The sequence below is a fragment of the Brachionichthys hirsutus genome, chromosome 5, assembly GCF_040956055.1.
Source record: "Brachionichthys hirsutus isolate HB-005 chromosome 5, CSIRO-AGI_Bhir_v1, whole genome shotgun sequence".
NCBI lineage: Eukaryota > Metazoa > Chordata > Actinopteri > Lophiiformes > Brachionichthyidae > Brachionichthys > Brachionichthys hirsutus.
In genome coordinates this window covers 16,453,769-16,479,477 of record NC_090901.1, presented here as the reverse complement: position 1 = coordinate 16,479,477, position 25,709 = coordinate 16,453,769, and the positions used below count along the sequence as shown (strand labels likewise).

The 25,709-nt window shown below is 47.2% G+C and overlaps 1 protein-coding gene across 1 annotated transcript in view; it reads right to left on the bottom strand.

The window, feature by feature from the left end:
- Window positions 1-25,709, bottom strand: part of pard6a (par-6 family cell polarity regulator alpha) — a 42,579-nt gene that overhangs the window by 3,821 nt on the left and 13,049 nt on the right. The window contains exons 3-5 of the mRNA XM_068739162.1: window positions 19,141-19,430; window positions 18,754-18,879; window positions 18,017-18,216 (exon numbers count right to left, since the gene is read on the bottom strand). Of these exons, the coding sequence (XP_068595263.1) occupies window positions 18,017-18,216; window positions 18,754-18,879; window positions 19,141-19,430 (616 nt within the window). The remainder of the gene's footprint in view (window positions 1-18,016; window positions 18,217-18,753; window positions 18,880-19,140; window positions 19,431-25,709) is intronic.

The following is a 25,709-nucleotide window of genomic DNA, read 5'->3' as shown; positions in this document are numbered from 1 at the left end:
CGCTCATGTCTGCTTGTCCACTTGAACTCTGTAGAGTCATGAAGTAGCTCTCTCAAGGCTGATGTCTAACTGACAGATTGGGAATAAACTTTCCAATGAAGTTGATCATCCCCATGATCCTTAGAACACCTTTCTTGTCTGTGGGGCGTGGCATGCTGAGAATAGCTTTAATCTTTCTCTCATCTGGCTCAATGCCCCGAGCAGACAGCTTGTCCCCAAGAAATGTTATTTCCTGTCCACCAAATTGACATTTGACACGATTCAGTTTCAAACCATTTTCACGTATCCTTTGAAGTACTTTTAACAGCCTTTCATTAAGTTCTTGTAGAGTGGAGCCCCAAATGACCACATCATCTACATAACAGCGAACTCCCTCAAGTCCTTCTATTATATTGTCCATTGCACGATGAAAGATCTCAGATGCAGAGATTATTCCCGATGGAATCAAAAACCCGTTCCTCCCAAAAGGAGTGTTGAAGGTGCAGTATTTGGAGCTTTTCTCGTCCCGCTTTATTTGCCAGAATCCTTGAGCTGCATCCAGCTTTGAGAAATATTTGGCTCCTGCCATCTCACTTGCAATCTCCTCACGTTTTGGAATCTGATAATGCTCACGTTTGATGTTTTGGTTTAAGTCACCAGGGTCCATGCAAATTCTCAGTTCCTTGTTTCTGTTGTTTTTGTCCACACCCACCACAGAGTTCACCCCCTCTGTTGGCTCCTCCCCTTTTGTTATGACCTGTAACTGACACATTCCCTCCAGTTCCTTTTTGAGGCGGTCCTGAAGTGGTGCTGGAACTCTCCTTGGTGCATGAATCACTGGTGCTGCATCCTCTTTCAGCTGGATTTTGTACGTGTATGGTAGACATCCCAAGCCTGATACTGCTGTACAATAGAGCCAGCTGTTTGTGTGCCTGGTGAGACGCTGGTGTGGCAGACCCTCTTCACTAGCTTTAGCTTCTTAGAAGTAGCTCCACTAAGCAGCGACTCACGGCCCTCAGGTACGGTGGTGAACAGTACATGATATTCTTTGTTCTTCACCGTCACCTTGAGTCTGCATTGACCTTTGCTTTCAATGGCTTTTCCATTATAGTCCTTTAGAAACACTCTTTTGTTGATTATTCTGGGCTTTTCTTTCATGGCACGAATTTCTGTCAAGCATATTAAGTTTACTTGTTCCCCCGTATCAATCCTTAGTGCTACTAATGCTCCATTTACTGGGAGTGACACAATCCACGTGTCTTCACTGTCTGGGCATTTGTCATTTTCCTCTTTTTTATTGGAATCTTCAGCATCCCATAACACCATACCCACAAAGAAGGTTTCACTCAGGTCGGTTTCTTCAATGAGCCGAACTGATTTGGACTTGCTCTTTGTTAAGCACTGCTTTGCAAAGTGATTTTTTCCATTGCATTTTGCACATGTTTTTCCATAAGCAGGGCACTGCCTGGGCTCATGCTTGCTACCACAGCGCTTGCAGTTGTATGCCACCATTTCTAGGTTTCTGTTCTGTGTCACATTTCTTTTCATCTTGTTTTTGACGACAGACACATTTGCACTTTCCTGAACGACAGACACATTTGACTCGTTGAACGTCTTCGCGTGCTGCTGGGCTAGCTCTGTAGCATGGCACATTCTCTCCGCCTCCTCTAACGTCAGCTCCGCCTCTCTCAGCAGCCTCTCCCTCGTCCGTTTATCATGAATGCCATACACAACCTGGTCACGGATCATAGAGTCCTTCAGTGTTCCAAACTTGCATGACTGAGCCTTTAGCTTCAAATCCATGATAAAGCTATCAAAAGTCTCTTCCGGTAGCTGCACACGCAACCGAAACACGCATCGCTCATATACAGTGTTCTTCTGTGGTGAACAATGCGCGTCGAACTTTTCAATCACTTTATCGTACTTTTGTTTATCATCAGCATGTTCAAATTCAAACGTATTGAAGACTTCTATGGCTTGGGGACCAGCTACGGTAAGTAGTAACGCAATTTTCCTGGCGTCGGACTTTGATTCCAATCCCAAAGCGGCAAGGTACAGTTCAAATTGCTGCTTAAAAGATCGCCAGTTGCTGTCCACATTACCCGCAAGTTTCAGTCCCTCCGGTGGCCTCAAAGTCTCCATCTTGAATAAAGAACCTTGCTCGAGTTGGTTTTCACTCCTGGTACCATGTGTTGTTTATCTTAAATCATCAGGAGACTTATTAATGAACATATGAGCTTGCGCTCAAACTTTAATGTCCCCGTCTCTAATAAACAACCCCCGTGCCCCTATCTGTGATCCTGCCGTGCCCCTTACTGGTCACATAGCATATCACCATTACATATCAAGACAGTCTCCGTCTCTGTTAAATATTTCTCCGTGCTGTCTCTTGAGGGTTTGTTTACAACTGCTCTTCTTCTGCAAAAACACCATAGAGATAATACTCCCTGCGCGCACTCGGACAATCGGGGCACCACTGCCCCACCATTTGAGAACCACTGCCTTACTGTCAAAATACATTTCCTCCGCAGGGTAGCTGGGTGCATCCTTAGAGATAGGGTGCGCGCAGCGTGCACACAAAATATGTGCGTGCTGCACGTAGCATGCACGGCAGGCTAAATGAGTGTCCGGTATGTTTTGTTTTCGGTTGGTGTGTGTAGTATATTTAGCTGCATACCGGTAATTTTTAACGTGTTTCGTTTTTGCTTGTTTTGCAAAATACATTTCCCAAGTGTGACTTATAGTCCGGTGTGACTTCGGGTGCTTTCCCACTGCCGCCGTTTGCTCCCTTTTAAACTGACCAGAGTTCCTTTCCACGGATAATCCGCTCCGTTTGGGCCAGTGTGAACGCGCATCCGGACTCTGGAGAGGATCAAAAAAGCCCGCCTGAAAAGGAGGGTCTCGGTTCCTTTCAGCGGAGCAAAGGCAGGATCAGCTGTACGTAGTGATGCTACACGGTACATCTCCGGTAGATGAAGTACAGCGAGTACTCCAAGCTGCTCTGCAGGGGAAGCTCAGTTACCAAAAAAAATATGTAACGCTGTGTGTAGATTTCATTAACTAAATATGCGTACTTCAATCTTTTGTTCAGAACCAGCTACTTATCACCGGTATCTGACACGACTTCTCCCCGCAGCTCCACGATAGTTTTTCATTCCGTTGTTCTGAACTGATCCAGCGACTTTGTCTTTGTTAAAAACGACTAGCGTTGTGTAACATTTATGATTTAGGCCAAAACAAAATGAACTTCTCAGCCGCAACTGCGCACTCAAAAAAAAAAAAACATGGGAGAGGGCGGGACTTCCCCTTCTACTTTGTCCAATCCACGTGCACCCCTTTCAGCCACGCGACGCTGCTCCGAAAGTTCGTTTCGTGAAGAAATCACAGTGGGAACGCAGACCTTTCAACGAATTATAAATGCAGGAATTTGCGCCCAAAGGAACCGAGTCCTCTTGACCTCTTGGCGCAGTGGGAAAGCACCCATATTATGTTTTCTTCTTCTTTATGAGGCCTTAATTGACTAATGCGACTTATACTCCAGAGCGTATAGTCCATAATATACGGTACTAGCGCAATACTCAAATATCTGCAGTAAGAAGTTGCTATCACAGTTATGCTACAGCAAGTGGAGCTTGGTACCCAAATGTTGAGACTGGGTACCAAGCTCCAAGAACAGAGCAGCTGACCTGAGCAAGAAGATCATGAAGTCCTCCTGCTGCCCAAGGCAAAGTAACAAAGTACCATCAGAATCTCTACTGGAGGATGTGAACACAGTGCTGCTAAGTATTCCTACCGCCAACATCACCGAGACCAATCAGCTGATAGATGCAGCAGCATCAGTCATCCTAGAGACGCTTGGCTACAAGATGAACAGCCGCAAGGAGATGGAAAAGAAGGATAGAGGTAAAGATCATGGCAGCACGGAGAAGAGTTAGTCTCCTAACAGAGCTGAGTGTGAATCTGAAGAAACAACTGCCCAAGAAATACAGGAAGCCATCGAGACCTGAGGCGCTGGAGACGCTAAGCAACGGCTGGACAAAGGTTACTGGAACAAATGGTACTGCGGCAAGAGCGACAGCACAAGTGAGAGAGACAGAGAGCGATCCAAAACTCCAAAATACAAATACTTCCTAATAACAAAAGGTATGTACAAAAACATACCCCCAAAGAGTTACCTCCAAAACTAAATAATATAAGTACAAAAAGTGGCAAAAACCATTCAAAGAACAAATTAAAACCACAGCAAAACCGTGGGCAGAGTAATGTGCAGAGCCCAACAACACATCGAAGAAAGAGGAATTGGAGCCATATAATTATAATATGAGAGATGTATTGTAATTTATGTCAAAATGTTTATTGTTCTGTTCTTATGTCACTACTTTTTGGATGTTACGGGTTGTTTATGATCGCAAAGCGCTTCTCAAATCTGCCTGAAACCAGGGTGGATTTTGATCACTTTTTAATTTCTGGTGACGTGAACATTCATGTGTGCTGTAAAACCAGTCCTCTGGTTCAAGACTTCTCATCACTCATTGACTCTTTTAATCTCACACAGTGGATCTCTGGCCCGACACATGATAAGAGCCATACAATTGTCCTAGAGCTGTCTCATGGTTTGTCTGTATATATAAATACATATACATATATATATATATAAATAAAACCATTAGTATTTTTGGCCAGTACCAGAATTTATTTTAAATATTATTTGAATTTGAGCTAAACTGTCTACGATGATGATGATGATGATGATGATGATGAATATATTTATTAGATAGAATGTTAGAGTACAAGTACAGTCACACAGTAGCATGTATTACAGTACAAATAAAGTCAAACATCCTGTCTAAGAGGAGCATTTCTAAAAAGCCCTTGCGGTCTTGTTTCCGTTGAAAGTCCTTCGTACATAAATCATCCACAATTAACAATACAAATTTAACAATACAAATAAAAATAAAACCAATATTAAATTACACAATTGATGCAACGTAACATTAGAAAAACAGAAATAAAATGATTTTACACCGCCAGTGCAAACTAACAATTAATCTAAAATAAATTACACCACTGATGCAAAATGACAATGAATGACAATAAATAACTTACATAAATTACAATAAATTACTAAGGCAATTAATATGTGCAACGTAGGTGGACAAAAAAAGGAGGGGGGGTTTTGGTCCGGAGAGTCGTGATGACTATCTCCGTTTCTGTCCCCCTAAAAGGTGTATTTTTAGGGCCGTTTTGAAGGAGGCCAAAGAGGTGCATGTTTTGAGGGCAGGAGTCAAACCGTTCCACCCTTGGGTGGCAGTATTGTAAAAAGATGATTTACCCATGTTAGTCCTATAGGAGGGGGTAATCAGGTTGTTGTTTGAGCTCCCTCTAGTGTTGTGGCTGTGGGTGTCACTAAATCTGTGGAGGTGTTCCGTCAGGTATGCAGGGATTGAGGGGACTGAGGGCAGAGCTGTATTGACTATTTTAAATGCCAATCCCATTTTGAGCTGTTTAACCCTGTCTTCTACCCTGAGCCATTTTAGGCTAGCAAAATGTCCAGGAAGAAGGTGGGTCATGGGCCCCAGATACATGTATTTTAACAAATGTATGATGATTTTATCTTATATGAAGCCACGTTCACTCTCACATTTCTCGAGACACCTTTCCTCTTCCGTAAAAAAATGTTGTGCCTCCTTTGCGTGTTAATTTTATGTTTTATTTGTTTTTTTATACTATTGTGCACTTTGAGGTTTGCTTTCAAATATAAAGTGCATTCAACATAAATTGTATTGTTATGATGTTGCTCACATTTGTCTGAGGGTGTGCTCAGGGAGTTTGTGTATTTGCTCAAACACATGAAAGATTTGAGGGAACATTGCTCCCTGTTATGTTAACTCTCACATTTCTGGAGACGCCGGCCGAGGAGGTGGAGTTGGAGCCATCTATAACTCGGAGCTCCAAATGAACCCTAAACCTCAATTAAACTATACCTCCTTTGAGAGTCATATTCTTAGTCTGTCACTTCCAACATGGAAATCAAGCCAGCCAGTCCTGATTGTTATAGTTCACCGCCCTCCAGGCCCATACTCTGATTTCATGTCAGAATTTTCAGAATTTTTAACAAGCTTAGTTCTGAAAACAGAACAGGTACTTGTTGTGGGAGATTTTAACATTCACGTAGATGTCAGTGACGACTGCCTTGCTACTGCCTTCCTCTCATTACTGGACTCAATTGGCTCCTCCCAGAGAGAGAAAGAACCCACCCACAGCTTTAATCACACCTTGGATCTGGTTCTCACGTATGGTATTGATATTGATCAATTAATTGTATTTCCACTGAACCCTTTTTTATCAGACCACAAGTTCTGTCTGATGGTGCTATTGCTAAATTCAAAGAAGTGGTCCCATCAGCATTAAGCTCTTTATCGAGCCTTAACATTACTGAGGAGTCGTGTGGTAACTTTAGCCCCTCCCACATAGATCATCTTATAGGTGGTGCCGGGGACTTGATGCGCACAACGCTTGACGCCGTTACTCCCCCCCCGAAGAATTAAAACACAAAAAGGAAAGCTCTGTGGTTCAATTCTGAAATTACACTGTTAAAGCGAACAACCCAAAGACTGGAGAGAATATGGCGCTCAACTAAATTGGAGGAGTCCTGTTTAATCTGGAAAAACAGCCTCAAAATGTACAGGATGACGCTCCACAAGGCAAGAGGGGCATCTCTAATAGAAGAGAACAAATCTAATCCAAGGTTTCTCTCTGACACCGTAGCTAGGCTAACACAAAGCTAGAGCAGCATATTACTCATCTCTAATAGAAGAGAACAAATCTAATCCACCCCTCCCTGAGCTGCCACCTTATCGTGGTGGAGGGGTTTGCGTGTCCCGATGATCCTAGGAGCTCAGTTGTCCGGGGCTATATGCCCCTGGTAGGGTCACCCATGGCAAACAGGTCCTAGGGGAGGGACCAGACAAAGGGTGGCTCAGAAAACCCCAATGACAAGTAAAATAATTGGTCCTGGGCTTCCCTTGCCCGGACGCGGGTCACCGGGGCCCCCTCCTGGAGCCCGGCCTGGGGGTGGGGCACGATGGCGAGCGCCTGGTGGCCGGGTCTTCACCCATGGAGCCCGGTCGGGCATAGCCCAAAGAAGCTACGTGGGACCTTCCTCCCGTGGGCTCACCACCCATAGGAGGGACCAGAGGCATCGGGTGCGATGTGAGCTGGGCGGCAGCCGAAGGCGGGGACCTTGGCGGTCCGACCCTCGGCTCCAGAAACTAGCTCTAGGGACGTGGAACGTCACCTCTCTGGCGGGGAAGGAGCCTGAGCTGGTGTGCGAGGTTGAGAAGTTCTGACTGGATATAGTTGGCCTCACCTCGACACACAGCAAGGGCTCCGGAACCACCCTTCTTGAGAGGGGTTGGACTCTCTTCCACTCTGGAGTTGCCACTGGTGAGAGGCGCCGGGCAGGGGTGGCAATACTTATTGCCCCCCGGCTTAGTGCCTGTATGTTGGAGTTTACTCCAATAAATGAGAGGGCAGCTTCCCTCCGCCTTCGGGTGGGGGGACGGATCCTGACTGTTGTTTGTGCCTATGGTCCAAACAGCAGTTCAGAGTATCCACCCTTTTTGGGAGTCCTTGGAGGGGGTACTGGAGAGTGCTCCTTCTGGGGATTCCCTCGTTCTGTTGGGGGACTTCAACGCCCATGTTGGCAATGACAGTGAGACCTGGAGGGGTGTGATTGGGAGGAATGGCCCCCCTGATCGGAATCAGAGTGGTGTTTTGTTATTGGACTTTTGTGCTCGTCACAGATTGTCCATAACAAACACCATGTTCAAGCATAAGGGTGTCCATATGTGCACTTGGCACCAGGACACCCTAGGCCGCAGTTCGATGATCGACTTTGCAGTCGTCTCACCGGACTTGCGGCTGCATGTCTTGGACACTCGGGTGAAGAGAGGGGCGGAGCTGTCAACCGACCATCACCTGGTGGTGAGCCAACTCCGATGGTGGGGGAGGATGCCGGACAGACCCGGCAGGCCCAAACGTATTGTGAGAGTCTGTTGGGAACGTCTGGCAGAATCTCCTGTCAGAAGGAGTTTTAACTCCCACCTCTGGGAGAGCTTCGACCATGTACCGGGGGAGGCAGGGGACATTGAGTCAGAGTGGACCATGTTTCGTGCCTCTATTGTTGAAGCGGCCGATCGGTGCTGTGGCCGTAAGGTGGTCGGTGCCTGTCGTGGCGGCAATCCCAAGACCTCTTGGTGGACACCGGTGGTGAGGGATGCCGTCAAGCTGAAGAAGGAGTCCTATCAGGCCCTTTTGGCCTGTGGGACTCCGGAGGCAGCTGACAGGTACCGACAGACCAAGCGGAGTGCAGCTACCGCGGTTGCTGAGGCAAAAACCCGGTCATGGGAGGAGTTCGGTGAGGCCATGGAAAACGACTTCCGGACGTCTTCGAAGAGGTTCTGGGCCACCATCCGGCATCTCAGGAGGGGGAAGCAGTGCACGGTCAACACTGTGTATGGTGGGGATGGTGCGCTGCTGACCTCGACTCGAGACGTTGTAGATCGGTGGAGGGACTACTTTGAAGACCTCCTCAATCCCACCGACATGCCTTCCAGTGAGGAAGCAGGGCCTGGGGACTCGGGGGTGAGCTCCTCTATCTCTGGGGCCGAGGTTGCCGAGGTAGTTAAAAAGCTCCTCGGTGGCAAGGCCCCAGGGGTGGATGAGATCCGCCCGGAGTCCCTTAAGGCTCTGGATGTTGTAGGACTGTCATGGTTGACACGACTCTGCAACATTGCATGGACATCGGGGGCAGTGCCTCTGGATTGGCAGACCGGGGTGGTGGTCCCTCTTTATAAGAAGGGGGACCGGAGGGTGTGTTCCAACTACAGAGGGATCACACTCCTCTGCCTCCCCGGTAAGGTCTATTCAGGGGTACTGGAGAGGAGGGTCCGCCGGATAGTCGAACCTCGGATTCAGGAGGAGCAATGTGGTTTCCGTCCTGGCCGTGGAACTGTGGACCAGCTCTACACCCTCGGCAGGGTCCTTGAGGGTGCATGGGAGTTTGCCCAACCAATCCACATGTGTTTTGTGGATTTGGAGAAGGCATTCGACCGTGTCCCTTGGGGAGTCCTGTGGGGGGTGCTCCGGGAGTATGGGGTGTCGGACCCCCTCATACGGGGTGTCCGCTCCCTATATGACCGGTGCCAGAGCTTGGTCCGCATTGCTGGCAATAAGTCGGACCTATTTCCAGTGCGGGTTGGACTCCGCCAGGGCTGCCCTTTGTCACCGATTCTGTTCATAACTTTTATGGACAGAATTTCTAGGTGCAGCCAGGGCGTTGAGGGGGTTTGGTTTGGTGACCTCAGGATTGGATCGCTGCTTTTTGCAGACGATGTGATCCTGTTGGCTTCATCAGGCCGTGCCCTCCAGCTCTCACTGGATCGGTTCGCAGCCGCATGTGAAGCGGCCGGGATGAGAATCAGCACCTCCAAATCCGAGGCCATGGTTCTCAGTCGGAAAAGGGAGGAGTGCACCCTCCAGGTCGGGGAGGAGATCCTCCCCCAAGTGGAGGAGTTCAAGTACCTCGGGGTTTTGTTCACGAGTGAGGGAAGAATGGAGCGAGAGATCGACAGACGGATCGGTGCAGCGTCTGCAGTGATGCGGACTCTGCACAGATCCGTCATGGTGAAGAGAGAGCTGAGTCGAAAGGCGAAGCTCTCGATTTACCGGTCGATCTTCGTTCCTACCCTCACCTATGGTCACAAGCTTTGGGTAGTGACCAAAAGAACGAGATCCCGGGTACAAGCGGCTGAAATGAGCTTCCTCCGTAGGGTGGCTGGGCTCTCCCTTAGAGATAGGGTGAGAAGCTCAGTCATCCGGGAGGAGCTCGGAATAGAGCCGCTGCTCCTCCGCGTTGAGAGGGGCCAGATGAGGTGGCTCGGACACCTATTTAGGATGCCTCCTGAACGCCTCCCTGGTGAGGTGTTCAGGGCACGTCCCACCGGGAGGAGACCACGGGGAAGACCCAGGACACGCTGGAGAGACTATGTCTCTCGGCTGGCCTGGGAACGCCTCGGGATCCCCCCGGAAGAGCTAGAGGAAGTGGCCGGGGAGAGGGAAGTCTGGGCTTCCCTGCTTAGGCTGCTGCCCCCGCGACCCGGCCCCGGATAAGCGGAAGATAATGAATGGATGGAAATCTAATCCAAGGTTTCTCTCTGACACCGTAGCTAGGCTAACACAAAGCTAGAGCAGCATATTACTCATCTCTAATAGAAGAGAACAAATCTAATCCAAGGTTTCTCTCTGACACCGTAGCTAGGCTAACACAAAGCTAGAGCAGCATATTACTCATCTCTAATAGAAGAGAACAAATCTAATCCAAGGTTTCTCTCTGACACCGTAGCTAGGCTAACACAAAGCTAGAGCAGCATATTACTCATCTCTAATAGAAGAGAACAAATCTAATCCAAGGTTTCTCTTTGACACCGTAGCTAGGCTAACACAAAGCTAGAGCAGCATACTCATCTCTAATAGAAGAGAACAAATCTAATCCAAGGTTTCTCTTTGACATCGTAGCTAGGCTAACACAAAGCTAGAGCAGCATATTACTCATCTCTAATAGAAGAGAACAAATCTAATCCAAGGTTTCTCTCTGACACCGTAGCTAGGCTAACACAAAGCTAGAGCAGCATATTACTCATCTCTAATAGAAAAGAACAAATCTAATCCAAGGTTTCTCTTTGACACCGTAGCTAGGCTAACACAAAGCTAGAGCAGCATATTACTCATCTCTAATAGAAGAGAACACATCTAATCCAAGGTTTCTCTCTGACACCGTAGCTAGGCTAACACAAAGCTAGAGCAGCATATTACTCATCTCTAATAGAAGAGAACAAATCTAATCCAAGGTTTCTCTTTGACACCGTAGCTAGGCTAACACAAAGCTAGAGCAGCATATTACTCATCTCTAATAGAAGAGAACAAATCTAATCCAAGGTTTCTCTTTGACACCGTAGCTAGGCTAACACAAAGCTAGAGCTGCATATTACTCATCTCTAATAGAAGAGAACAAATCTAATCCAAGGTTTCTCTTTGACACCGTAGCTAGGCTAACACAAAGCTAGAGCAGCATATTACTCATCTCTGATAGAAAAGAACAAATCTAATCCAAGGTTTCTCTTTGACACCGTAGCTAGGCTAACACAAAGCTAGAGCAGCATATTACTCATCTCTAATAGAAGAGAACAAATCTAATCCAAGGTTTCTCTTTGACACCGTAGCTAGGCTAACACAAAGCACCAGCTCTATTGACCCTTCTGGTCCGACAGGTGTCAGTAGCGAAGATTTCATGAACTTTTTCAGTACCAAAATCGAGTCTATTATGGATGACATTCATAAGTGTCTGTCTTTGTGTGGCATTGACCCCTCTGTTAGGGTTTTCCTAACCCTCTCCCGGTTCTTTGTTCTCCGTTGTGGGTGCGTAGTCAATAAGGAGGATTTGGGTCAAGATTAAGACATTTATATAATTAACAGATCCGTACAGTTGGTTCGGATATCAGCGCTGGATTCCACCATGTGTCTCGTGAATGCGTCATGGCGGAATAAAGACATTTCCTGCTTCGTCCTCGAGTCAGGCCTTCCCCTGAAGGCCAGCCAATCTAAGCCCATGTTTATCTGCATTGTGTGTGACGTCACTGTTGTGATGCGTTCAATTGAAATCAGTCATTACAACACCAAACTAAATGTGGTGCGTTCCTCATGGTGTCGGCATGTAATTACGTTGTGGAATCCCATCGAATACGGAAATTCCCTACACCTCCCTGAGCAATGGAAGTAGAGATACGACTGTTACTCTTGATAGTTACTTTGGATAGTTCACCCCCAATAACCTGCAGCAAATGAGTGTGGCTGTTGCCTCATCTAAACCGTGCACCTGTCTCTTAGACCCAGTCCCAACTAAGCTACTTAAAGAAGTCTTCCCCTCAATTAGAATTGCTTTACTAAATAGAATTAATCTATCCTTACTTACAGACTATGTACCCAAGTCTTTTAAAACAGCAGTCATTAAACCGCTTCTCGAGAAACCAACATTGCATCCTGATGGTTCAACTCGTGTCGTAGTTGAAACAGATGGCATCTCAGGCCATGTACAAATATAGCTGGGGTTTTTTTTTAAACCGAATATCCATCCTCCTCTGTTTAAAAAAAAAAAAAAACTCCATCCACACCTAGCCGCATAAGCACCTTGTTTGTTCATTTATAAGCATGCCAAACCAATCGGCGGTGTAGTTTCACAAATCCTATCCAATCAGAATGCTCCGTCTCTCGTCGTCCCCTTTGCAAAACATGAATGACGTCTGGCTTGTTCGTGTGGACTGACAAAGTGACAGAACTGCCTTAAAACTCTGTTTACAGGCATTCACACGCAGACCCGTAACCGTACTTTTCAAAAGTCCGGAGTTTTCAAAAACATTGGTTTTTAGTGACAGAAATATGCGGTTTCGTATGGATGATAGGCCAAATCACATAAAAATATCTTCGTTTTTGGAGCTACCTGGACATGGCCTCAGTGTCCACCAGCACCACTGCCAAGAATCTGGGGGTTACCTTTGATCAGGACCTGTCCTTTCAGTCCCAGATAAAGTACATTCCAAGGACTGCGTTCTTTCACCTTCGCAATATTTCCAAATCAGGCATATATTAACCCCAGAAGATGCAGAAAAAGTTGTCCATGCGACAGCGCCACCTACAAAAATCAAAATGCATTGCGCCTATGGGGACGGGTCCGAAGTCAACTTTGTCGGTGCATTTGTAGTAATCACATACTCAGAAAAAAAGCTTGTGTGGTGACCACTTAGGATAGGTCTCTCACCCAAGAGGTTTATGGGTAATGGGCGTGGTGTTGCGCCCAGAAGGTTTTGGCGCTCAGATTGCAGTCAGTCTGTCGTTGGCATATGAAGAGTAAAGAGCTAATCCACCTTTGTCTCTGAGTCATTCCTCATCCTGCCACATTGGTGACCCCGAATTGAACATGTTTGAAGAAGCAGATGGCAGCGTTTCCTCGTCGGCCATGTCGCCCCGACTCGCACAACCGTCCGGTTTCACCGCGTCTGTGAAACTCCCGGAGTTCTGGCACAACGACCCGGCTCCGTGGTTCCAGCACGTCGAGGCGCTTTTCCACCTTCGAGGGATCACCAAGGACGACTCGAGGTACTACCTAGTGGTCGCGGCCCTGGACCAGCAGTCCACACGCCGCGTAATGCAGCTGTTACGCGCGCCTCCGCAGCATGTGCAGCACGTCCGCCGCGGAGAGAGCGGATCAACTACTGTCTCTGCCCGGATTGGGCGACGGTTCAGCGGTCGACCTTATGGACAATATGCTGTCGCTGTTGGGCTCGGATGAAGGCGGCTTCATTTTCCCGCAAATTTTCCTGCACCAGCTTCCACCTCCGGCCAATTCCCCGTGCCTGGCCGCTAACAATCTCCGGGGTGTGGCTGAAGAAGCGGATCGGGTCCTGCTGGCGTCCAGACGTCCTACCGGGCAGTGCGTGGCGTCAACTTTCCTGCAGCCAACAGCGGAGGACGCGGGGTGGCTGGAGTCGCCACGCGTAAACAGCGCAGAGGTGACCTGTGTTTTTTCCACCAGCGTTTTGGCTGCAAGGCTCTGCGTTGTGTTCCACCGTGCACGTTTGAGGCGCCGGGAAACGCCAGCGCCAGCGCTCAGTAGCAGCTGTGCGCGCTGGTGAACAGGAAGAGCTGCTGTTCGTGAAGGACATCAGGATGCCGTTTTCTGGTGGACTCCGGCTCTCAGAAGGGGCATCCTCCCTCCAGCTGACTCAGACCTGTCAGGCCGCGGCAGCGGGCCGCAATTGAGTGCTGCCAACGGATCCACTATTGGGACATTTGGGACCAGGTCTGCATCTGTCTGTTTCCATGGCCGTAGTTTTGAGTGGGACTTCGTTATAGCCTCCACGACTGTTCCTATCATCGGTGCAGATTTTCTATGTGCAAATGGTTTACTGGTTGATGTTGCTAATAGACTGATTGATGCTGTGTCTTTTGCAACTTGTCTTTTGCAACAGGGGGATCTGGGCCGTTGATGCATGCGAGTTTTTCAACGTCGGGCGATGCGTTTCTGCGGTTACTGGCAGATTTTCCGTCATTGACCACGCCGGCCTTTTCTACCGCGGTTGCTAAGCATGGGGTAGAGCTTTCAAGGGTTTGCTACTATGGAGCGTCTTGGCATAGTGAGGCGTTCGAACAGTCCTTGGGCTTCGCCGCTCCACATGGTACCCAAAGCGGATGGGTCGTGGTGGCCGTGCGGCAATTTTCGCCACTTAAACAATATTACCACGCATAACCGCTATCCCATTCCGCATATCCAGGATTTTTCAGTTCACCTGGCGGGAACAACAGTTTTCTCAAAGGTAGACCTGGTGCGCGGTTATCACCAGGTTCCGGTGCGTGCAGAGGATGTGCCCAAGACCGCTGTCATTACTCCATTCGGGCTTTTTGAGTTCATGCGCATGCCTGTTGGCCTGAAGGGGGCGGCACAGACGTTTCAAAGACTTATGGACTCGGTGTTGCGTGACCTGCCATTTGTTTTTGTTTACCTTGATGACATTTGGTGGCCAGCAATTCAGCGGAGGAGCACCTGTTGCATCTGAGACAGGTTTTTCAGTGCCTTGACGATCATGGCCTGATAGTAAACCCGGCTCAGTGCCAGTTCGGACTGCCGGTGATGGATTTCTTGGGCCACCGCATTTCATCGCAGGGCGCAGTTCCGTTGCCTTCTAAGGTGCAGGTGGTAGCAGATTTTCCGTGCCCAGTCTCGGTTAAAGGCTTACAGGAGTTTCTGGGCATAGTGAATTTTTACAACCGTTTCCTCCCTCGTGCAGCTCATCTCCTGCAGCCACTGTACGAGGTTTTGAGGTTAAAGAAGGCTAAGGACCAGGTAAACTGGACTCCAGAACGGTGCAAGGCCTTTGATGGGGCTAAATCTGCCCTGGCTAACGCGGCATTACTTGCACACCCTTCAGCCACATCACCCATTGCTCTGATGACCGACGCCTCGGACGTGGCTGTGGGCGCCGTGGTTGAGCAGCACATGGTTGAGCAGCACGTGGCTGGCGCATGGCAACCCTTGGCATTTTTCAGCCGTAAGCTGCGAGACAATGAGCGCAAGTACAGCATTTTTGATCGTGAATTGCTGGCGTTGTACCTGGAAACACGCCATTTCCGTTTCCTCCTGGAGGGCCGAGCATTCACGGCCTATGTGGATCATAAACCGCTCACTTTTGCTATGTCCAAGGTGACCGAGCCATGGTCTGCTCGCCAGCAACGCCACTTGGCAGCAATTTCGGAGTTCACGACGGACATTCAGCATGTGGCTAGGAAATCCAACACTGTTGCTGATTGCCTGTCACGAGTGCTGATCTGTCCTGTGCATCTGGGGATGGATTTTTCTGCCATGGCTGCTGACCAGCCAGGTGATCGGGACATCCTCAACCTTAAATCTGCTGATACAGGCCTCAGGCTTGAAGATGTTGTGGTGCAAGCAGGCAGTCCTAGCCTCCTCTGCGACGTCTCCATGGGCCGTCCCCGCCCAGTCGCCTGGCGCCGTCGGGTTTTTGACTGTTCACTCTCTCTCGCATCCAGGCGTCCGTGCTTCCGTGAGGCTGGTCAGTTGTAAGTTTGTGTGGCCCGGTCTTCGCATAGAGGTAAAGGAGTGGGCTGCTGCATGTGTGGCGTGTCAGCGGGGGACGGTTCACCAGCACACCAAGACTCCACTCGAACCGCTCTCGATTCTGGGACGGCGGTTCGACAATGTGCATGTGGACCTGGTGGGCCCCTCGCCTCCCTCTCAGGGTTTTATGCACCTGCTGACGATGGTGGACCATACCACCAGGTGGCCAGAGGCGGTTCCGCTATCCTCAACGACTTCTGCAGCCGTGGCGTGTGCATTTATTTCGTCTTGGGTTGCACGTTTCGGTGCCCCGTCTGACATCACTTCTGACAGAGGCCCTCAGTTTGTTTCAGCGCTCTGGTCAGCAACAGCGAGTTCCCTGGGCACACAGGTTCACCGCACTACCGCGTACCATCCTCAGGCTAACGGCTTATGTGAACGTTGTCACCGCTCGCTCAAGGCTGCTTTGCGTGCGGCGCTCTCGGATGGTAACTGGGTGGATCGTTTGCCTTGGGTGATGCTGGGGTTGCGTTCAGCTCCTAAGGAGGACCTAGATGCTTCACCTGCAGAGTTGGTGTTTGTGCAACCGCTTCGCGTTCCGGGTGAGTTTTTGCCGGAGAGTTCTGCCCCGCAGTCACATCATTTTTCGTCAGACGCTGCTCTGTCTCCAGTGCCTGTTCATCACTGTTTTCCACGGTTGTTCGAGCCGATGGAGCTTGCAAAAGCTCGTTTTGTTTTCCTGCGACATGACGCTTACCGCTCGCCTCTCCTGCCTCCTTATGATGGCCCATTTAGGGTGCTCGAGAAATTTTTTGTCATAGACATGGGGGGACGTAGAGAGCGCGTCACATTAGATAGGCTTAAGCCAGCGCATGTGCTGGTTGACAAAGAGGTGTGTCCGGCCCAGGTTCCCCGCCGGGGTCGTCCCCCTTCCAGACGCGCTGATGTGTCCCAGCGGGTGGAAGGTCCTGAAAGGAGGCCTTCTGCGGATGTTGTGACACCTAACGGTGGTCCGCGTGGACGCCTGGAGCTACAGGTTCCTACAGCCGGACGGCGCAGCCGTTATGGCAGGCTGATCAGGCCCCCTGTCAGATATTGACTGTTTATCCAGATGTTTCCCTCTGGGTGTTCGTGGGGTGGGGGGCTGTGTGGTGACCACTTAGGATAGGTCTCTCACCCAAGAGGTTTATGGGTAATGGGCGTGGTTTTGCACCCATAAGGTTTTGGCGCTCAGATTGCAGTCAGTCTGTCGTTGGCATATGAAGAGTAAAGAGCTAATCCACCTTCTTCTCTGAGTCATTCCTCATCCTGCCACACTATACTGTTTTTGAGTTGAAACATTAAAAAAAAAAAAATTATTAGGCCCGAGCGCCTATCTAGGCGTAAGGAGCGGGGCTTTTGCTTTTGCAACGCAGAAGAGAACAAGTTGATGAGCGCAGCTCGTCAACCATCGGCATTCAACTTCACAATGCAGTTGACGACGACTAACACACACCGACACTCAACAGCACACACACATCAAAATGTATCCAAATTGTTTTTATACATTTTACGGTTTCCGTCAAGCTTGAGGTAGAATTTTTATATTTTCTGTACACCAAAAATTGCTCCTGTATACACACTCCAATCACAACCAAATTTTAAACACTTATTGATCCTTCCCACCTGGACACTTTAAAAGTGTCGGCCTTACAGCGCTGAATGGCCGAAGTTCCCCATGTTATTCTATTACGGACAATAAGAATTTCTCCCATGATATGAAAATGACATATTAGCATGGAAACCTAATTTGCCACGTACATTCTCACACACATGCCAGTCGAAAAAGTAAATGACACCCAGGCTGCATTTTTTTTACGCTGTTGCCATGGCGATGGGTGAGCAACTAATGCAGCTCAGATATAAACACTTATGAAGCAATCAGGACAAAAGCGGCATGCGTCGGCGGGTCAGCTCATCGGCCCGTCGGCCCGCAAGGGCCTTTGACGCCGCTTATTGTAGGATCTATATGACCAAAGAAGGAGCAATTCTCATTTCTGACACTCCTGACTGTTGTCCCTGCTTTTCAAGAAAACATAAGTGTTGTGAAAGATCAGACAGTTAATGAAAAGGTAGAAAAGTTAAGATGCAAGATTATTTATATTATTCTGGGTAGGCCTTCATGAAAGTAAAGTCTTTAAAAAAACATATAGATATATTTTTAAAGCATTCATAAAACTTTCTCCATGTCCTTATCTGCTGCTGTTTTTGGTTGCTGTATTGAAATTGTAGTTCAGAATGCTGTTTTAAAGACTCACACCATACAGTATTTTTGTCTGTATCTTCAGAGGTAGGCTGTCCATGTCATACCTTGCAGTAATGGGGTTGCTCTGAGAGGCTGGGCTTGGCGAGTCATGTGATGGAGCAGAGCCAGATGATCCAGCTGAGCCCACGGAACCAGAGTTACCCATTGAGCCTTTACTCCCACGATGTATTACATTGTTTCTCTGGTTAGCTGGTTTGACAGTCACGATGAGATTGTGACTGTTGGCTACCATCATGTATGTAACCTGAAATTTAGTCAGAGAATCACTCCTTAAAAACCTGTGTTCAAGCAGAGAGTCGTACACACCAATAGAAAAGCTGAGCTAACATCATCCGAGACCGTGACAAGAGCCCTTTTATCCAAGTAGCTACAAATGTGCAGGGTCTATGAATTAGCTTCTTCATACATATTTGTATGCATGTATGTGTATATATCGAAAGTATGCACCTGCATTTTTCATTTACCTCTGGAATCATTAAGATATGTTATTGTATTTTTTAGCATAAACAAATTCAGATTCAAATATTCAGATGGTCAGTATTTCATTGAATATAAACATGCAGGTCAACAGAAACAAGCAACTGATCAATCTCAAGAGGAACCGACTGTACATCTAGACAAGGTCCACTCTACTGGCTCTAAAGGTCATGCAACAGAGGTACTTCATTTGCTACACTGTGGCTGTTAAGTTCTCTCGGTCCCCAACTCACCTCATTCAAACACAAACTATTACAGCGACCTAGCCGAACTACTCTTTCAGAAGGCAAATATTAATAATTACCTGATCCAATGATTTTCCTGCTACATCGATACCATTGACCTCAAGGATCTCGTCATTAACTCCCAGTAGCCCGGTGCTTTCTGCGAGTCCACCACGTACCAAACGAGATATGAACACCCCTGGAACCTGTAACACAGATCAGGAAAAAAAGACAAACGTAAGATCTGACTATAACGTAGGAAGCTTTCATACAAGCATGTGACACAGGGCCATCAAATGTTCAAACATTTAGGATTACATCATGAAATTTGGGTTTATTCAACCTGTCCTGTGTATCGGCTGAAGAGCTGAGCAGTCTATTCCTCTAACAACTTGTGTGGTTTTCAAAAACATTTTCAATTTAAAGTGTAACGTTCAATACTGACTGTTAATATGAATTGAACTTACCTTCTCAACACCCTGTGGTGCGACTCGCATGCTCACCCCATCACGGATGTAGAAACCCAGAGGTTTGTGGGTACCATGCTTGTGGAGTCGAACACGTCGGTGAGTCTCAGGCAGGATGTCCACATCAATGATGGAAGAGATCTGTCTGAAGTTCTGTGGCAGGCCAATCAGAATACCTGGTTTGTTTTTTGAGTGGGTGGAGCCTGAGCTGGTGGTGCGCAGTCCAGTTAAGCCAAGCCCCTTCTTACTCCTCTGGAGAGAGTTGGTACCAAAGACTGTAGGTTCATCCTCTTAAAACAGACACAAAGAAGGATGAAGAGAAGAGTTAAAACATTCATACTTATATGGGTTTTAATTCTTTTTAAAGACTGGGATACATAGCCTGTAAGTAAGGATAGATTACCGTATTTTTTGGATTATACGTCGCTCCGGATTGTAGGTCGCACCAGCCAAAAAATGCATAATTAAGAAGAAAAAAACATATATAGGTCGCACTGGAGGATAAGTCGCATTTTTGGGGAAAATTTATTTGATAAAATCCAACACCAAACAACATATAGCACAAAGAACATGCTAACAAGTTTACCAAAATATCAGGTTTTACTCCGAATCACGAAATCCAAGGAAATCTTCATCCTCGGTGTCACTTTTGAACAACTCCCCCAACTCGGCAGGTAGACAAGACGCCGCTTCCTCTTCTACGTCGCTTACATCAGACTCGTCGTCAGTTGCAGTTCCAATTATTCCAGCCTTTCTGAATCCCGACAGGATGGTTACGGTTGTCACTGAAGCCCATGCTTTGTCGATCCATTCAATGACTTCCAGGAAAGTTGCATGGCGCATTCTCCCGGTTGCCGTGAAGCTGTGCTCTCCATCCGTCATCCACTGCTCCCACAGGTTACGCAAAACTGACTTAAAGCTCCTATTCACGGAGATATCAAGTGGCTGGAGTATTTTGGTTAAGCCTCCAGGGATGATGGCAGGTATGGAGTTGAAAACTTTTAATTTATTTTTTAACTGTGGTGTGATGTGCGCTCTCATGCTATCCATCACAAGCAGAGCTTTGCGTGCTCTAAAGAAGCCATCCGGTCGCTTATTGTAGCACTTTGTAAGCCACAAGTTCATCATTTCTTGATCAATCCACCCTTTCTCGTTCACGGCGACTTCAACTGAGGAGGATTGGATTTTTGGGATGGTTTTTCATTCGAAAATGACCATCGGTGGCAGTTTTGATCCGTCTCCACAACATGCCAGCACCACTGTGAAGTGTAACGATATTCACACTTTTTTGCCCTTTCTCTGCAACACTTCGGCCCATGGGGATGTCAAAAGTGAGGGGGACCTCGTCCATGTTAATAATATGATCCGGTGTCACGTTGTGATCACTTACATGCTTTTCAATGAACGCGCGGAAACTGTCAACCTTGGCTTGGAAGTCCGCTGGCAGTTTTTGGGACAGTGTCGTCCTTGCTCTGATAGAGAGGCGTTTGCGTTGCATGAAGCGGTAACACCAAGAAGGTCCTCCCGCAAAGCCGTTTATATTCACCTCCTTGGCAACCACCTGGGCGTGGAGACGCAACTGCACCGTTGACAAACCTCTCCCAGCAGCACGTTGTTCAAGCACCCATGCGTGAACTCGTTCCTCCAACTGCGGCCACCTAGCTTGTCGCCCGCGATTAGCTTTCTTTGTTTTCTTCATTTCAGTAAGCGTAACCTCCGCTTTTCGCCAGTCCCTTACAAGTTTTTCGCTCACTCCAAACTTTCTTTCTGCTGCTCGATTGCCGTTTCCGGCTCCATATTTCACTATCTGAAGCTTGTAAGCCGCGGAATATGACTTTCTTTTCGGCGCCATTTTCATTCAGCCCTTCTAATTTGTGTTTTTAGATAACAGGTGTGACAGATAACTCTGTGACCCGTCAGAATCTGTCGCGGTTTCTGGAGGTTCAGAGTTCCCTGTAACACCTGTTATAGAAATGTGTAGGCTACTGTCTCTGCGCTCACAGATTTTGTAAAAAAAAGCATATATAAGTCGCTCCGATTTATAAGTCGCACCCCCGACCAAACTATGAAGAAAACCGCGACTTATAATCCGGAAAATACGGTAATTATATTTAGCAATGGAATTCTAGTTGGACCGGGTCTAAGAGAAAAGGTTTAGATGAGGCAATAGCCACACTTGGTTGCTGAAAGTTAATGGGGGGTGAAATTATCCAAATAACTATCAAGAGTAACAGTCATATCTCTACTTCCATTGCCCATGGAGGGGCCAATGCCACAAGTGGGCAGACGTTGATGAATGTCATCCCTGATAGATTCGAGTTTGGTACAGAAGTAGTTCATGAAATCTTCACTACTGAGACCTGTCGGAACAGAAGGGTCAACAGAGCTGGAGCTTTGTGTTAGCCTAGCTACGGTGTCAAAGAGAAACCTTGGATTAGATTTGTTCTCTTCTATTAGAGATGAGTAATATGCTGCTCTAGCTTTGTGTTAGCCTAGCTACGGTGTCAAAGAGAAACCTTGGATTAGACGTGTTCTCTTCTATTAGAGATGAGTAATATGCTGCTCTAGCTTTGTGTTAGCCTAGCTACGGTGTCAAAGAGAAACCTTGGATTAGATTTGTTCTCTTCTATTAGAGATGAGTAATATGCTGCTCTAGCTTTGTGTTAGCCTAGCTACGGTGTCAGAGAGAAACCTTGGATTAGATTTGTTCTCTTCTATTAGAGATGAGTAATATGCTGCTCTAGCTTTGTGTTAGCCTAGCTACGGTGTCAAAGAGAAACCTTGGATTAGATTTGTTCTCTTCTATTAGAGATGAGTAATATGCTGCTCTAGCTTTGTGTTAGCCTAGCTACGGTGTCAAAGAGAAACCTTGGATTAGATTTGTTCTCTTCTATTAGATGAGTAATATGCTGCTCTAGCTTCGTGTTAGCCTAGCTACGGTGTCAAAGAGAAACCTTGGATTAGATTTGTTCTCTTCTATTAGAGATGAGTAATATGCTGTTCTAGCTTTGTGTTAGCCTAGCTACGGTGTCAAAGAGAAACCTTGGATTAGATTTGTTCTCTTCTATTAGAGATGAGTAATATGCTGCTCTAGCTTTGTGTTAGCCTAGCTACGGTGTCAAAGAGAAACCTTGGATTAGATTTGTTCTCTTCTATTAGAGATGAGTAATATGCTGCTCTAGCTTTGTGTTAGCCTAGCTACGGTGTCAGAGAGAAACCTTGGATTAGATTTGTTCTCTTCTATTAGATGAGTAATATGCTGCTCTAGCTTCGTGTTAGCCTAGCTACGGTGTCAAAGAGAAACCTTGGATTAGATTTGTTCTCTTCTATTAGAGATGAGTAATATGCTGCTCTAGCTTTGTGTTAGCCTAGCTACGGTGTCAGAGAGAAACCTTGGATTTGATTTGTTCTCTTCTATTAGAGTGTCAAAACAACCCGTGCTTAGGAAATGGAAAGCTTTTATTGTCATTGTCAACACAGTACAAGTACAGTGCAACATTGAAACAAGATTCAATGAGTGAGCTTCGGCTGCAGCAAATAAATCGCGCTGCCAACAACTCTTCTTCGAGAAGGTGAAGAAAAAGCATCAGGTACACGGGACAGCACACGCAGGTGAAAGGAACGACACGGTGCACTGGTAATGCGCAGGAATGTTTTCAATGAAAAGTAGGAACCAGGCAAGTCCGGAGAATTGTCCTTCGGGGATGAGGGGGGGCGCAGTAGGAAGGTTTCCGGGAGCAGATGAGCCAATGAGGGGTGTGGGTGTGTGTGTGTGTGTGAGAGTTCATGTGTGTGAAAAGTCAGAGAGACATGTCCTTGGATTGTTTGGATAGACAGATAGGACCTGACGTCGTATAGAACTCTCTCAGGGGGGAGAGGGGGGGGACTGAAGACATAATAGATCCAATATTCAGCCGAAATTAAACTTAGCTTAATCCAAATATACAACTGGTCCTCAGTTATTCCTCGATTCGTGTGCCAAGGCGAGACTTCAGTCCCTCCAAGCCAGGACTCAGTCCGGTGATCTGCGATACAGTTCTACCTGCTGGCGCAAGATGGTATCCAGTTTCTGCAGGTCCTCGATCCCTGAGCTGGTTGCCCAGGTCCTGGATTCGAGCCATCACACTGTCCCCCAAAGCACCGAAGAGCACATTTAGATCCATGGTCAATTTATCCAGAACTTTGAAAGCCACCGACTTGGAGACTTTCCGGTACACCAGGGAAACTCCCGTCCCAATTAGCAGATGCCCCCCCACAAATAAGACAAACGTGTTCTCTACAGATAGGACCATGAGACAGACCACTCTCCATTTCTCCCAGGGATCCATGGTTTAGCCTGCTGCGTGGGTCCCGTCTGGACAGGTGGGCTCCCCCGGAGTCCCATGTTTGGGTGAAAAAATGTGAGCAATCGCACTAAGAGACCAGTTAATCAATTCCATGATTTAGTAGACCAGAGCTGAGCACGCAGCGGGTCCTGGAAAGCAGATGGACGAGACGAGACAAAAAATGCAAGCAGGGATGAGAGGCGCAGAGAGGAAAAAAACGTCTGCTCTTGTCAAAGACCGGAGCTCCTTCAGGACTGTCCACATCAGTGGTGCTTGGTGCTCAAACAGTCAATGCAGACCCATTTAGCTGTTATACCATACCACTAACATCACAGGAAGTTTAAAACCACCACCGAAATAAGATCACAATCATCATCAAATATCAGTTATTCATCTAAAGCAGTGATTTTCGACCTTTTTTGAGCCGCGGCACATTTTTTACATTTACAAAATCCTGGGGCACACCACCAACCAAAATGACACTCTAACACAGTACATATAGGATTAGATGACCTTTATTATAATACATATAGTTAAGCTAAGGTTGCACTGACTGCAACCCAGGACGTGTTGACTCATCATATGTAAAGATATCCTGTTTTTCTGTTAAGAGAAAAATGTAGATATTTGTAAGTTTGTTAAGGATAGAGTCTAAGCAATAACCATAGCATAAGAATTATTACTGAGTATAGCATCCATTTCAGCTCAAAGCTCCGGATAGCTGTTGTATGTGGACGGCATGTCCAAAGTAGGGCCGCATGTGTGTACAATGGGTCGCTGTCCATGTATCACTACGAAACATTTTCAAATAAGGTAGAAGATAATAAAAAGGAGCAAAAAGGTCAACCATTAACGTTATTGAGATGCGGCAGTGGCTCAGTGGGTTGGGCCCTGGGCTGGGAAGGAGAAGTCCACTGCTTCCCCGGTTCGAGACCCAGCTCTGGTGGGATGTGGTGTGTGGGCTGGTGACTGGAGAGGGGCCAGTCTGCCTCCAGAGCACTGCCGAGTGCTCTGGAGGAGGACGGCTCCAGGTGCGCCGACCACGGCGGCGCCTTCACCCTACTCCCTCTCCGTGTGCTAGGGCCCTTTGATACACGTATTGTGTGTGGTTGTTTCAAGGGGCCTGTTGTTCTAGGGTGAAAATTCAATTTCATTGTGTGTGTCAGCAGATGATGATTAATAAAAGCATTTCATTTCATGCATTCTCCTTATTGCTGTGAGCAGGGATCACCTTCCACAGGTGGTGACCAGACCAGGTTGGGATTTGTCTCCAGAAATGTCCATACCATGTGTCATTTTCTGGACTGAAAACAACTTACCATTCCAGGGTATGAGCTTGCATTTGCTCCCATCATACAGCCCTCTCAGTGGTTGTAACCATGGTGACTTCTGCCTGTTGAGATATCAACTAGCCAATAGACTGATTGTTATCCAGACAACCACTGCAGCACTGATGCATTGCTGCAATACTTCCAAACCTTTTTACATTGTGCACATTACACAAACACACACATACACAGTCACACTGGCAGTAAGTGAAGCTGGTACGACTGATGAAGTATTTCAGAGTAATATAATCCCACTCAATGGCTAATGGCAACAGCAGATGGGCTGTTAGCACGCTGTCCCTCACACACACACACACACGTAGCAGATTAACAATGGGACAGCATGACCCTTTGTTCTGGACAGTGGTTTAGTAGTAGGTGTCTGTCCATATGGCTCTACTATACGGTGATATTATATAATATATTATATTATAGACCACCATACATTCTTGGCAACATCAGAGACTTCAACAGATGGGGGGCAAAGGACTGTTAGAAATGCTATAACCCCTATCCTGGTGTGTCAGAAGTAGCCTGATAAGAGGTGGAGATGGACTCTGTTGCTGTACACTGCTGCATGAATTCTCTGGAGGAGTCTCTCCACTGTAGTACATGTAGTACGTAAACAATATTTTACAGCAGTGATTGTGTGAGTATGATCTTAGTCGTGCAACTCATGGACTAACCCTTACACGTGACTTTACGGGTATATATGAATGACGGAGATTAAACTCTGCTGTGATTCCCGGTGTCTGTTATTGTGAATTATTTTATCTTTTGGCTATTGAACTTAAAACATAAAATTAGTGGCCCTAATTGTAACCAAAGTGTGTATTGATTTGTTCTTGTTCTCTCATCCATCCATCTCCCTGCCTTACACTTTGCTTTCTTGAGCACTCCTTTCCTTATCTCCTCC